This window comes from Scyliorhinus canicula, chromosome 13 (genome assembly GCF_902713615.1).
Source record: "Scyliorhinus canicula chromosome 13, sScyCan1.1, whole genome shotgun sequence".
NCBI lineage: Eukaryota > Metazoa > Chordata > Chondrichthyes > Carcharhiniformes > Scyliorhinidae > Scyliorhinus > Scyliorhinus canicula.
Window position 1 is genome coordinate 158,594,786 of NC_052158.1, and position 13,341 is coordinate 158,608,126.

The 13,341-nt window shown below is 43.3% G+C and overlaps 1 protein-coding gene across 1 annotated transcript in view; it reads right to left on the reverse strand.

The window, feature by feature from the left end:
- The window catches only part of LOC119975672 (deleted in malignant brain tumors 1 protein-like), a 238,242-nt gene that overhangs the window by 55,922 nt on the left and 168,979 nt on the right, over window positions 1-13,341 (reverse strand). Inside the window, 1 exon segment of the mRNA XM_038815454.1 lies at window positions 6,118-6,186. Coding sequence (XP_038671382.1) covers window positions 6,118-6,186 — 69 coding nt within the window.

The following is a 13,341-nucleotide window of genomic DNA, read 5'->3' on the forward strand; positions in this document are numbered from 1 at the left end:
GGAGATATAGGAGGGATGTACGAGGTAGGTTCTTTACTCAGAGAGTGGTTCGGGTGTGGAATGGACTTCCTGCTGTGATAGTGGAGTCGGAAACTTTAGAAACTTTCAAGTGGTTATTGGATAGGCACATGGAGCACAACAGAATGACAGGGAGTGGAATAGCTTGATCTTGGTTTCGGACAATTCTCGGCACAACATCGAGGGGCGCAGGGCCTGTTCTGTGATTTACTGTTCTATCTATCTATCTATATATTCAAGTATTGTGACATGGATTTCCTGGCCATTTTTGAGAAGGCTTGTTGTCACCCTGCAGTGATCAGATATTGTGAGGGTTACCAGCACCTTACCAAATGTGTTCATACCTTGCGTTGAATAGCCAACAATTACGGCACCTTGCGCTGGAATTCCGAGAACAACAGCAACGTGTCCTCTGAATCTCGAAACGGCAAATCGCAAGGGGTGGTCGATATCGTACAAATCGATCTCATGCAAAAAATAAAATGAGCTCCAGTTGCATAAGCCCTAAATGCATTATTGCTGTCATTATGCAGTTTCTGTGCGGCCATTTGGACATGTCCACGCAATGACAGACATCCAACATTGCATTTGTTCAGGATACTTTTGAGTACAAGGGTTGGCTGGTTAGCTTGAACTTTTAGTCGTCAAGGATTAGGTTCCAATTTAGAGAATTGCATCTCGTTCCAGGTGCCACTCTTCAGGAAGGATGTGGAAACATTGCAGAAAATACTCAAATGGTTCTGAGGTGAGGATTTTCAGATATAAAGATGAAAGGAAGAACGTGGACAGTTTTGTTTTGAAAAAAGAAGGCTGAGAGCAGATCTGATAGAGCCAGTGTGTAGAAAATGAAGAGGGATCTGGACAGCCTGTAAATCGATAAACTATTCATACTCCTGAAATGGTCTCGGAAAAGACGACATAGCTGCAAAATAATGAGAGAAGTAGACAATCATGGATTTCCGTGATGGCAGTGTGCTGAGCAGAAGCACAAAAGGTATGCCATGGTTTGTGGTGTCATGGAAGAGGAACCAGTGGTCTTTGTTAATGGGTACACTCCCAACTGGGATGATGTAGAATTTATGAAGAAAACCATTGCAGAAATCCGCGGCATAGACACACACCGACTCATCACGTGGACAGACAGATCAAACCCCAAATTGAGCGTGGGAAATCAAACATGACGAAAGAACGAGGAATATTCATGGAACAGATGGGGACAGTGAACCCATGGCCGTTCACCCATCCAAGGGAAAGGAGTTTTCCTTATTCTCTCAGGTACAGAATATCTAAACCAGGATTGACTTCTCTATAATGGGGAGAGTGGTGCTTCCGGGGTATCAGAAGTGGAGTACTCTGCAATCATAATCTCCGACCATTCTCCACATTGTATGGATGTGAGGTTGGAGAAATGCCAGGCCCAACGCCCACAATGGAGGCTGGATGCAGCCCTCCTTACCGTTGAGGCAGTCTGCAAGAACAGAATGGCAGCACAGTGGTTAACACTATTGTGTCACAGGACCAGGATTCCAGGTTTTATTCCTGGCTTGGGTCACTGCCTCTGCAGAGTCAGCATGTCCTCGTGTGTCCGCATGGTTTCCTCCGGGTGCTCTGGTTTCTCCCACAAGTCCCAAAAGATGTGCTGTTAGGTAATTTGGACATTCTGTATTCTCCCTCAGTGGACCTGAACAGGCACCAGAATGCGGCGACTAGGGGCTTTTCACAGGAACTTTATTGCAGTGTTAATGTAAGTTGACTTCTGACCATAAAGATGATTATTGTTGAGAGGATATCACAAGCCAAAATGGGTAATTTACCAACAAACAGAATGGAGAATGTTTTGCATGCAAGGTCCATAATGGTAGGACAGAGATTGTAGCTACGCAGCCACTGATCAACTCCACATTGGAGGTGGACCGGCGGTAGTCCACAACCCCGACTTTAAAGCTACTGGTGGAGACCAAGAAATCCCAAATGGACTTTGACCTGCGCTGCAAGAGGGAGGCAATGCACCAGCAGTGCAGCACCTTTTACAAACATGGAATCAGAGCCAGCTGCCTGCTTGTTCACCAGCTGAGAAGGCAGGCAGTCACAAGGGAAATAGTGCAAGTTATGGACAGCAGCAGCAGGCTTGGCGCTCTGCTAGAAAAGATCAACGAGGACTTTGAGACCTCCCATTGGGGCTGTACAACGCCAAGGCTCCCGAGGAGAACTCGGGGATGACGCAGTTCCTTGACGGACGGGTCACCCCGACTGTGAGAGAAGGTGGGAGACGGGTCCTGTTAGCATCATTAGAAATGGGAGAGGTCATGGGGAGTCTTAACTTAATGCAGGTGGGGAACACGCCGGGGCCAGAAGGATTCCTGTCAGAATTTTACAAAACCATCGCGGCATCATTGGCCCTGCACCTGTGGGAGATGTTTGCAAACTCACTGCAAAGGGGTTCCCTGCTGCAAAACCTACCACAAGCCTCAATATCACAGACACCCCAGAAGGACAAAGACTTGGCTGAGTGCAAGTCCCGCAGACCCATCTCGCTACTCAATGTAAATGCAAAATTCCTGGCAAAATCCCTAGCTAAGCAGCTGCAGAGCTATGTACCAGACATGGTTGTGGAAGATTCGACAGGCTTTATCAAGGTCAGGCAGCTAATATAGAACAGCAGGTGCCTGCTGAACGTGATAATTACGCCATTCGGGGAGGGAACACCAGACGTGCTGATCTCCCTGCCAGCAGAAAAGGCCTTTGACAGGCGAGTGGATGTACCTCATAGAGGTACTAGAACAGTTTGGACTTGAGCCAGGGTCCATCTCCTGAATGGAATTATTGTACCGTGCTTCCATGGAGGGCATACAGACTAACAAGACTAGCTCCACAGAGAAACAAGGCGATGATGCCATTATCGCTGCTGCTCTTAGCTCTGGCAATTGAGTTAGTAGCAATTTCCCTCAGAATGGTGAAGTGCTGGAGAAATATCCAGAATGGGGACAGAGAACATAGAGTTTCACTCTATGCAGATGTCCCGGTGCGCGACATCTCAATCCCCACACTGGCATTGAAGGCATCATGAAGGTCCTAAAGCGGTTTGGAGCCTTTTCAGGATCCAAAAACAACCTGAACAAAAGAGAAATCTTCCTGATGAACCCGTAAGGTGGAGGGACAGAGATGTAGGGACTATCGTTGAAACAAGCCCAAACAAAATTCTGCTACTTGGGGATCCAAATAGCCCACAACTGGACATGGATCCACAAAAGGAACTTTACGAATCTGGTGGAGGAAGTCAAAAGGGACCTGCAAAATTGGGGTACACTCCCAATCTCCATCTCAGGAAGAGTGAAGACGATCAAAATAAACATACTGCACAGGATCCTCATCTGTTCAGATCTCTCCCGATCAACATCCCCAAATCTTATTCAACATGGTGGTTAAACTAATCTTGCCGTTTCTATACCTGCCGGGGGGTGGGGGGGGGGGGGGGGGGGGGGGGGCAGTCGCGGGTGGAGAGAATCAGTAGATCCAAAATATGGTCCTGCAAAGTAGAAAAATCATGAGACTCCTGGCCCTCCGAAACCTCCAGTTCTATAACTGTGCGGCCAGAGCAGAAAGAGTAAAGGGACCCGGATTGAAATGGGTGAGGAGGAGATTTCCTGACGAGGAGCATCCTTCTGAGCCGGACTCACGTTCGCTCCGATGAAGTACTCCAGACGCCCGCTAACAGGAGCCGCACTCAAGCGTGGTATCAGATAAGACAGCGCTTCGACCGCATGAAATGTCCACTATACCTCCAATCTGTAACAACCACAGGTTTATGGACGTCACCTTCAAAAGATGGAGACAGGACGAGGAGACACTGACAGAGATATGTCAGCAGATAACAGAATAGCGACCCTGGAAGTACTCATGTAGAGGTTCCCGCGACAACCAAAACGAAATAAAGTAAGATTACTACAGCTCAAAAACCTTGTCCTGTGGATACAACAACATAATTCAGATACCAGGTCATTCGCTAGTTGAGGAACTGTTGCACGCAGGCGGCCAAGGGGAGGGGAACTGTGGGGCATGTATGGACGACGTTTGGTGGAGGTACTCTTCCCAATATGAGAAAAGGGAAGAATGGGAGGAAAAGCCAGATACAGGAATGGGGGGGGGGGGGGGTGAGGCGGACTCCAAGTCGGAGCACTACATAAACACTAACTCCAAATGGTCAGGGCTGAGATTTATGCATCTGAAGATGTTGCACAGAGCATACCTAACCAGAACCCATATGAGCAGGTTTTACCGGAGCTGGAGGACAAATGCGAACAGTGCCAAGGAATCCAGGCGAAGCACACTCACATGTTCTGCTCCTGCCCCAGACTTGTCGGGTGGACGACCTTCTTTGAGGCAATCTCCAATGAGGTGAGGGTGGAGCCATACCCAAATGAGGTCTTCGGGATCTTAGAGGAGCCAGAACCCATTATGGGTGGGAGCAACGCCCTAGTCTTTGCCTCCCTAAATCACCCGCAAATAATCCTACTCAGCTGATGAGAGGCAGCACCAGCAAAACCGCAGACTGGCTGCCAGACCTGTCAGAAATCCTCTAGCTGGAGAAGATAAAAGCTGCAATCCGGGGGTTGGAAGAGGGCTTCTACAGGACGTGCAAATTTTTCACCAACTTGTTCCAAGAACTGTTTGTAAAAGTAAAGCAGAAGATCAAGGAAGGAGAGGTGAGGGTGGGGAGACACGAACAAGCAACGGAACATATAGGAAATGGAAGGGGGAAGGGAAGGAGAGTGGGGGTGCAGTAAGGGGAGAGGGCGAAGGTTCACAAAGGATTGCGAGGGATGAATGACAAAGCTGCAGGGGCTGAGCCCAAGGGCTCATGAAAAGAAGAACCTGCTCGAGCCAGACTGGGAGTGCAGTTCAGGCATGTCTGCCAAAGGGGGAATCACGGCCACAGTGGGAGGGGAAATATGTGTATGTAAATATTAATAATTATCTGTCTTTGTTTATGTCTTAGTTTTCTCTTTGTTTTTCTTTCTTTCATAAAAGTGAAGTCACTCAATACTCCAAGGTTTGTCTCACCAAAGGCCCTGCATAACTACAGTAAGACATTCCTAGTTCTGAACTCAAATCGTCTTGCAAGGAAGGGCAACATCTTATTTGCCTTCCTAATTCATAGCTGTACCTGCCTCTTCACTTTTATTGATGAATGTACAGGGACACTCAGATCATTTTGTATTTTCCATACTTCCCGATGTATTACAATTTAAATTATATTCTTCACTCGCACACTGAAGTGTGTAAATTCACCGTCAAAAGATAGGCAAGTTAAGTGGATTGGCCATGTAATATTTCCCCTTCATGTTCAAAGATTAGCTGGAGTTATGGGGATGGGGTGGTGCAGTGGCACTCAGTGAGTTGCTCTTTCAGAGAGTCGGTGGATATTCGATGGACTGGATGGCCTCCTTCTGCGCTATGATTCTCTGTTTCTATAACCTTTTGTCATGTATCCTGCTTAGTGTGTTAAGTATCCATAATCATTTTGCGCACGAGAAGCTGCTCTATAAATGCACATCCAAAGGTCTCCCTCAGAGAGCCACGGATCTCGAGTACCTGCTACAGGCATCCACTGAAATGTAACTAGAGCATAGGTTCCAAGAGGCTACGAAAAGTGGCTGTTTGTCATATAGCCATGGTCGTAACTAGTTTTAAATGAGCGAAAACTCATCATTCATTTAATATTAAGCTGGTTTTTGGCCATGCTACTAAATGTCCAGAGTGGATAGCTATCTTGCAGTCTCAGAGCAGAATCTCAGAAAATCAACCTTGTGTCTGTTCAGAGAGCAAGATGCATGGTTTATATCATGTAAGCCAGTGCATCTCAAACTACCTGATGTGGCGTACTGTCAGTTTTTTTCCCAATCCAGGATTACTGTCTCTTTCTTTTCTGGAAACAGTCCAAGTACCGGCAGACAATGGCTCGCGTACCGGTGCCGGTACGCGTACCACACTTTGAGAAGCACTGATGTAAGCAACTATTTTAAATGAATGCAAGGGATCATTCCAGTTCGGTATTTAATATTTTACAGTTGTTTCATTCTAAATGCAGAAATAGTTTACCTTTCTCATTCACGATTTCAACTGTAGCATGTTGAGCGGAAGGTTGCAAAGATGTTCCAAATGTTGCAACTAAAATACAAAAAATGGATTTCATCAGTTATAAAAATTTAAAGAGTTTGGTTAGTGAAACTAAATAATTGAAAGGAACGCTGCATTTGAAGAAATTCATCCCCAGAAGGTCTCCACTCAGTGCACTGAACCAACTGGGAGAAATAGCCACAATTTTAGTTTCAGTAACTCTACTTGAGAATTTAATGTATTTTCTGAGCCAATACCGTCTGGCTCCCAATCTTAGCAATTTTGTGAACTCTGACTTTTTTTACACAATCTAATTAAACAACTAATATTCCAATTATGCTTTCCAAAGATAAAATAGTAATATTCCCAAAGGTACATCTAGCTGGACTTTGTGTGATAGTGTATTGACTGTCCCTTTACTTCTCTTTCAAACTGATATTCCGTCCTCATGATTTAGATTGTTCCCATCTAGTTAGGGGCTGGTTTAGTTCACTGGGCTAAATCGCTGGCTTTGAAAGCAGACCAAGGCAGGCCAGCAGCGAGGTTCGATTCCCGTACCATCATCCCCGGACAGGAGCCGGAATGTGGCGACTAGGGGCTTTTCACAGTAACTTAATTGAAGCCTACTCGTGACAATAAGCGATTTTCATTTCATTTCATTTCATTTTATTTGCTGCTCTACCAGTTAAAGGACAATAATGTAATCCCCGTCATTACATCACCGATGTTGTGGAAAACAACCCAGGCTGGATTTAAACTATGAATAAGTCAATTTTGGATTTGCTGTCTGCGGAATTAACTTCAAAAATTCTAAAGATTTTCTCATGCAGTTAGAGTCAATTTTAACTTCCACGGTCGAGTATAACAGGAGATAGTGAATTACGTCGAGGTTCAATATCACTTCCGATTTTCTCATTATCAAGGATGAGCTGATTGTGCGCCCTGTAAGAAACGCGTATTTATTGCTGTTACTTACCGATTGTATTGTGTGAAAATCTATCTACCAATGGACATACCAGTGAATGGTGCACTGTCCTAGCAACTCGTAGTTACACCTGGTAATCTCGCAGAATTTTGAGCTGCTCCAGTGGTTCAATTGCCTTACTGAGAGCCGAGTGAAAGGTCTGCATCCCACTGACGGGTAAGAGAATTCGAACATCAAGTTGCATTCGGTGAGATCTGGATGAAATTATTGTTGTTTCATTCATTTGGGCGAACTGTCATTGTGCTAAGAAACATATTCTACTTGCCACATCTGCCAGTCCCGGCATTGTGATCCTTCATCAAATTATGGTAATAAATATTAGTGGGTTCCAGGACGGGAACCAAGGAGTAGCAAACGCAATTGCATTGCTATCGGGAAGTAAACGATTTAAAACTCATTCTTTGGAGTGTAACGACAGAAAATAACATTATGCTTCGTAACAAGATATTTCAGGAGTGGACAAGTACTTTTAGTCAAAGAGGTGGGCATATTGAGATAATATAAGATAGTAATAATAATCTTTATTGTCACCAGTAGGCTTATATTAACACTGGAATATTAGCTGATAGGGTTTGAGATTCCATCCCATACGGAGTAACATTTGCCTCAGTAACAAATTGGGAACGTCATTCTATTCTTCCCGATTTATATTCCAATTTCACTGACCAATGACCGTGGACCAACAATTTATCCGGGTCGCTCAAATTGAATTTAACCGCCACTACGTCTGGATTATTTGTGTTGAGCGCAATATTAAACTACTTGCAAATTTGTAAAATATAGGCATAGTCTACTATGTAATGCGTCTGACCGTATTGAATGTGAAACCCTGTGGTGTCTTCTCAAATATTATATTCTATAATCAGATCTACTGTGGAGCACAGACCTCATATTACGTATTTTAGGCTACTTCAATGTCCACATTCGACTACTTTCCCTTTTTCTTGCCGGTCCGAGCCGCCCAGCGCACCCCACCTCCTCCCTCCCCGCCCAATACTGCGCCTGCCTGTGAAAACAAATGAAAATCGCTTATTGTCACGAGTAGGCTTCAAATGAAGTTACTGTGAAAAGCCCCTAGTCGCCACATTCCAGCGCCTGTTCGGGGAGGCTGTTACAGGATTCGAACCATGCTGTTGTCCTGCTTGGTCTGCTTTCAAACCCAACGATTTAGCCCTGTGCTAAACAGCCCCATTTATTTAACACTTGCACAAGTTGAAGATCAGACGCAAAATGTTACAACTGGACAAAATGTAGCGGCCACTCGCCACTAGAATATCAAGAAATTAGGTCAAACGACGGTTGAGACCTGCCAATATTTTACTTCATAGACTAAAACCGTCAGCACTAAACCGACATCCCCAATTCACTCGACGTTCCGACCACTTTAAATGGACTCGATTTAAGGCCGGTTGGCAGCCCGCCCTCAGTTAACGTACACCGACAGATTTCATAAGCACAAGGCAAAATAAGTAGAATCGGTTGACGTAAATCTGACTTAGACAGGGTGAGGGAATGTTCTAGATGCCATTGCACATATATATATATATATACAAACCATATTTGATGTAGGGTGTTACAGCATCTTGTTGCAGAATAATGTCAAAGTTTGCTGCAACAGTGTTTGCGAGAGAGATTGCAGGTCTGCGGAGATATTACACTCTTGACATGATTCTTTTCAGATATATTAGACACATGGTGAAATTCTGAAGTACTAGACTACAGCGGCTTTCAGATTTTGAAGGCTTAACGGTGACCACTAAACTCTGGTCTCAGAATGATGAAACGCAGGGAGAAAAACCTAGCATCAATTTTCAGGTGACAAATCTCTGAAATGTCCCCAAACGTTCGGCAAAATTATTGATTCAAATTACTTAAATTAACTGAAGCTTCATTATCCGGATTAATACAGAAAGGAGCCACAACGGAAAACCTCTCCCTTAGTCTATCATGCCCATCGGGTTCTAATTCCTCATGCTTTTCAATTTTCCTGTCTGTTGGTGACAGTGGGGATGAATAGACGTTCAACTATATTTCCAAATTGGGATCCCATACAAACCGCAAAATTGAAACTGGAAACCGGCTGCAATGTTCCAAAGAAATAATTTCACTCATATTACTTCTGTTTCCTTGCGAATTTGCGATATTCAATCAATCATTCCGTCCCAAATCATGGAATCACAGTAACATAACAGTGGATCACTCGCATTAAGATTGTCCCTTCGAACCTAAATTCATTCTGTCCATCAAAAATACATCAAAACCTCGGGATACATGATTAACCTCTTCTTATAGATAGTAGTTAAACTTGTAATTACTAAATCGAATTAGTTAACTTTCGACCAGCTCAGGCAACTGAATGTAGGTCCATCGGAAGTCATGTATGTATAAGGTATGAATTGCCATACAATTAAACCAGATATCGATTTAATTCCAACGCAGTGGAAGAATTTCTGGCAATAATTTTCATTATCAGTGCACAGAATAAGAAACGGTCGACGCCTCATATTGAAGAATCATTTATCGTTAAATTGTGATAGGCATCTCCCTATCCGGATCTTCCTCGGCAATTCGGAACGGATAATTTGCAAATGATCACCATTAACACCATACACATTTTGGACAGATTGAAAATAATCAACAAATGGGCATAATTTAAAATATGACAATGGATTCTGTGCGAGATTGAAATGAAGCTAAATATTCCGAAATAATGCACTCTTTCCAGAAATAGAGATATGCTTACCCATTGAAACTTGCAGACTTAGCAGCAATATCCCCAAGGACTTCATTTCTCGGCGACTATTAGAGTGAACAGGAGGAGAGCCTGATTAATGGTTCAGTGGACAATCTGTAGCTCAATTCGGTAAAATGGACATGTGACGCTGATCAAACAGAGGTTCTCTTTATTCAGCGGAAGGAATTTTTTTAATTCAGGCCTGTCAATGATTTCTGTCGGTTACATCAGTAACAGAAATTACGAACACTTTAGGCAAAGCAGCATTAAAGTCATTGGAGTAGGAGGGGTTACATGACTTCGAGATTGCCGACAGATTTCAAAACAGACTTCAAGCGTAGAAACTATCTGCGGAGTGGATTTAATAATACTCAATGTGATAAAAGCCTGCTATTTTCTTGGATTAACTTAAAGTTACTTCCGCGACAGAAATAACCATTATCTTGAGAGTACAATGAAGGATCAAATCAGTCGCAACGACTCTGTGATGGATCTCATTGCCCAGCGAGAAGGATGCAGACAGTCACTCTGACGACCTAAAATGTGCTCCAGTCCGTTGTCCCATAAGGTAAAATAAAACTTTATGAAAATGCCTTCCATGGAATAGCTAGATAGATAGATAGATAGATAGATAGATAGATAGATAGATAGATAGATAGATAGATAGATAGATAGATAGATAGATAGATAGATAGATAGATAGATAGATAGATAGATAGATAGATAGATAGATAGATAGATAGATAGATAGATAACTCTAATTTCTGGTGCTGTTAATTTGACTGCCAATGCAGAATTGGATAATGTATTTATTTATTTTTTAATTTAGAGTATCCATGTTTTTTCAAATTAAGGGGCAATTTACCTTGGCCAATCCAACTACACCGATAATTTGATAATTTATAACCCTCAGCAAGATACAAAGATACCTGGACTAAAAATCTTGAAAAAGTGAGTTCAAATCCCACATCAACAGTTTCAGAATTTTGTTTTCATTAAAAAAATAGGCAGCAGCAGACGAGATATTGATGCTCTCAGATTGTGTGGGGCGTCTAATGGTCCACAAATGCCGTTTGAGGAAGGAAATGTACTTACCATCTGAATTGGCACTCCCATATGAACGGATGTAGGATCAATTCAAGGCACCGCACTATGACAGTGGTGCTTGGAAATTGTTGCCAGCATATTTAGGCACAAAGAATGATTTCTACATCGATGCCACTAGTCCTGATATACTTCAAGCCAGCTCGTTCCAGGAGCGTTCAGGATGTCACAGGGCAACGTACTCGTGGAAACCATTTGAATTCACGGTTCCATCATTTTTGGCAGTAGCCCATAGATATAAAGTGGAAGAAATTGGCTCACTGCAACCTTCTCAAGGGCAGTCAGAAGTGGAGAATGAATGCAGGCCTAGCCAGCGACTCGCACGTGAAGCAATATAAAAATGGGTATTGTTTTTTAAAAATTACGAGTAACAATTGGGCCAGTGGAATGTGTCAGTGCAAGTGGATATGGGAGAAATAGTGATCCGGGGGTGGATCACCGGCAGGAAACAGTGGGTCGTGGTTTTCATGTGGAGCTGAAAGAAGTGCGCCTGCAATTCGAGGCTCCATAATCAGTGAAGTATGAATTTCAAAATCAGCTTATTTGCAGCCAGCAGTCGGCACTTTAGAGACCGTATCAACCATAGCTGCAGCTGTTATTGATTAATACTACCAACTATATTCATCCAATTTGCTAAATGAGGTCTCAAGCCGGCGTTATTTCGATGCGTGTGTGAAATGTTTCTAGTGCAAGATCCCTTCCAGATGCTAAAGGCAAATAGGTTTTCATTCCAATAGACATTTGCGAGTTGCTTATTTAAAATGTGCACCCCCAAAAGTCAGGTCATGTTGAACGTTTTTGCATTTTTTACCGTCTGTAACACAGGCTGCCTCATGGAATTATCGGTTACTGACTTCCTCTATCAGCAGAATTCACAGCCTGAATAACCACTTTAAATGGTTTATTTCCATCCGTCGCTGCATGTTTCTCATTCTGTCTTCATTTCTTTCCAGAGGCATTCTGAATGCTTACATGCTTCTGCAAATTTATCAGAGAAAGCATCATGCAGCAGCGAATCACAGGCCGTTGCCAAGCAGAGCACTGTCCACATCAAACCGAATGATTACTAGTTCACCCGACTCGCACCAAGACTGCTTCCACGATAAACTCTGTGCCGAGGAGTCTGGCTGCCCCTTCACAAAACAGAAAACCTGGCAACACAGTGAAATGGCAAGCAGGCTGCTTCAACTTTGAGTCTCCTGCTTAAAGCCACATCCCGATTATGTGAAGGTCCAAGGTAATAAAATAACATTGCAAATTGGGAACAAAGTAAATAGACAGGAAGTACTGTTCCAGCTGGGAGCCCAATTATTGTCCGAATTTAGCTACTATTTTGATGACCGCCGATCTAGTTATTTTCATTCTCAACTGACTGAAGTAAGGTTTCCACTAATTAAGTGTTTTTATTTTTGATTCAGTCTCCCCTTTTCCATAACTGTTGTATTCTTGACGATGCTGAGGTTACTTTTCTCAAAATACACCCGGTCAAACATGATCCAGGCCAGAACTCCATTCTCTGGTCGTTATTTCAGTATTCCTTCCTTCACCGTTAAACTGGAAACACGTTGAACAACAATATTCACCAGTCTACTTTACAGCAATTCCACTTCCTCCTTGTACTTTACACTGTTAATTTACCAGCGAAAATTAGGATAATACTATATTGGCCATTGCGACTAATCTGTAACTCCTGCACATTTAATCTAGTTTCGTACAATTGAGCACCCTCTCTCACATCCCAATATTTTGTCGCCTATGTAGTTCATACCAGTAGCGTAATATCTCTCTTGTAATCCCTCTTTTAAGTAATTAGACTCGTCTTTCATCCCTCAATTAAATTTCCTCATTCCTGTGATCCAATGGTTTATTAATAATAATCTTATTGTCGCAATTAGGCTTATATTAACACTGCAAAGTCGTTACTGTGATAAGCCCCTAGTCACCACTTTCTGGCGCCTGTCCGAGTACATAGAGGGATAATTCAGAATGTACAAATAACCTAAGGTCACATCTTTTGGGACTTGTGGGAGGAAACCGGAGCACCCGGAGGAAACCCCAGGCGGACACAGGGAGAATGTGCAGAATCCGCACAGATAGTAATCCAACCCAGTGCTACCCACTGTGCTACCTTGCCGCCCACTCAATAATTCAATACTTCAGCAGTTACCTCCTGTTCACTTGCATGTTACTTCCCTGAATATTGAAAGACCATAAGACATAGGTGCAGAAGTAGGCCCATCGTGATTACTCTGCCATTCAATCATGGCTGATATGTTTCTCATCACCATCTCCCTGCATTTTCCCCATTACCCGAAATACATTTTTCAATTAGGAACATATTTATCTGTGCCTTAAAGACACTTGGTGACTTGGCCTCCACAGC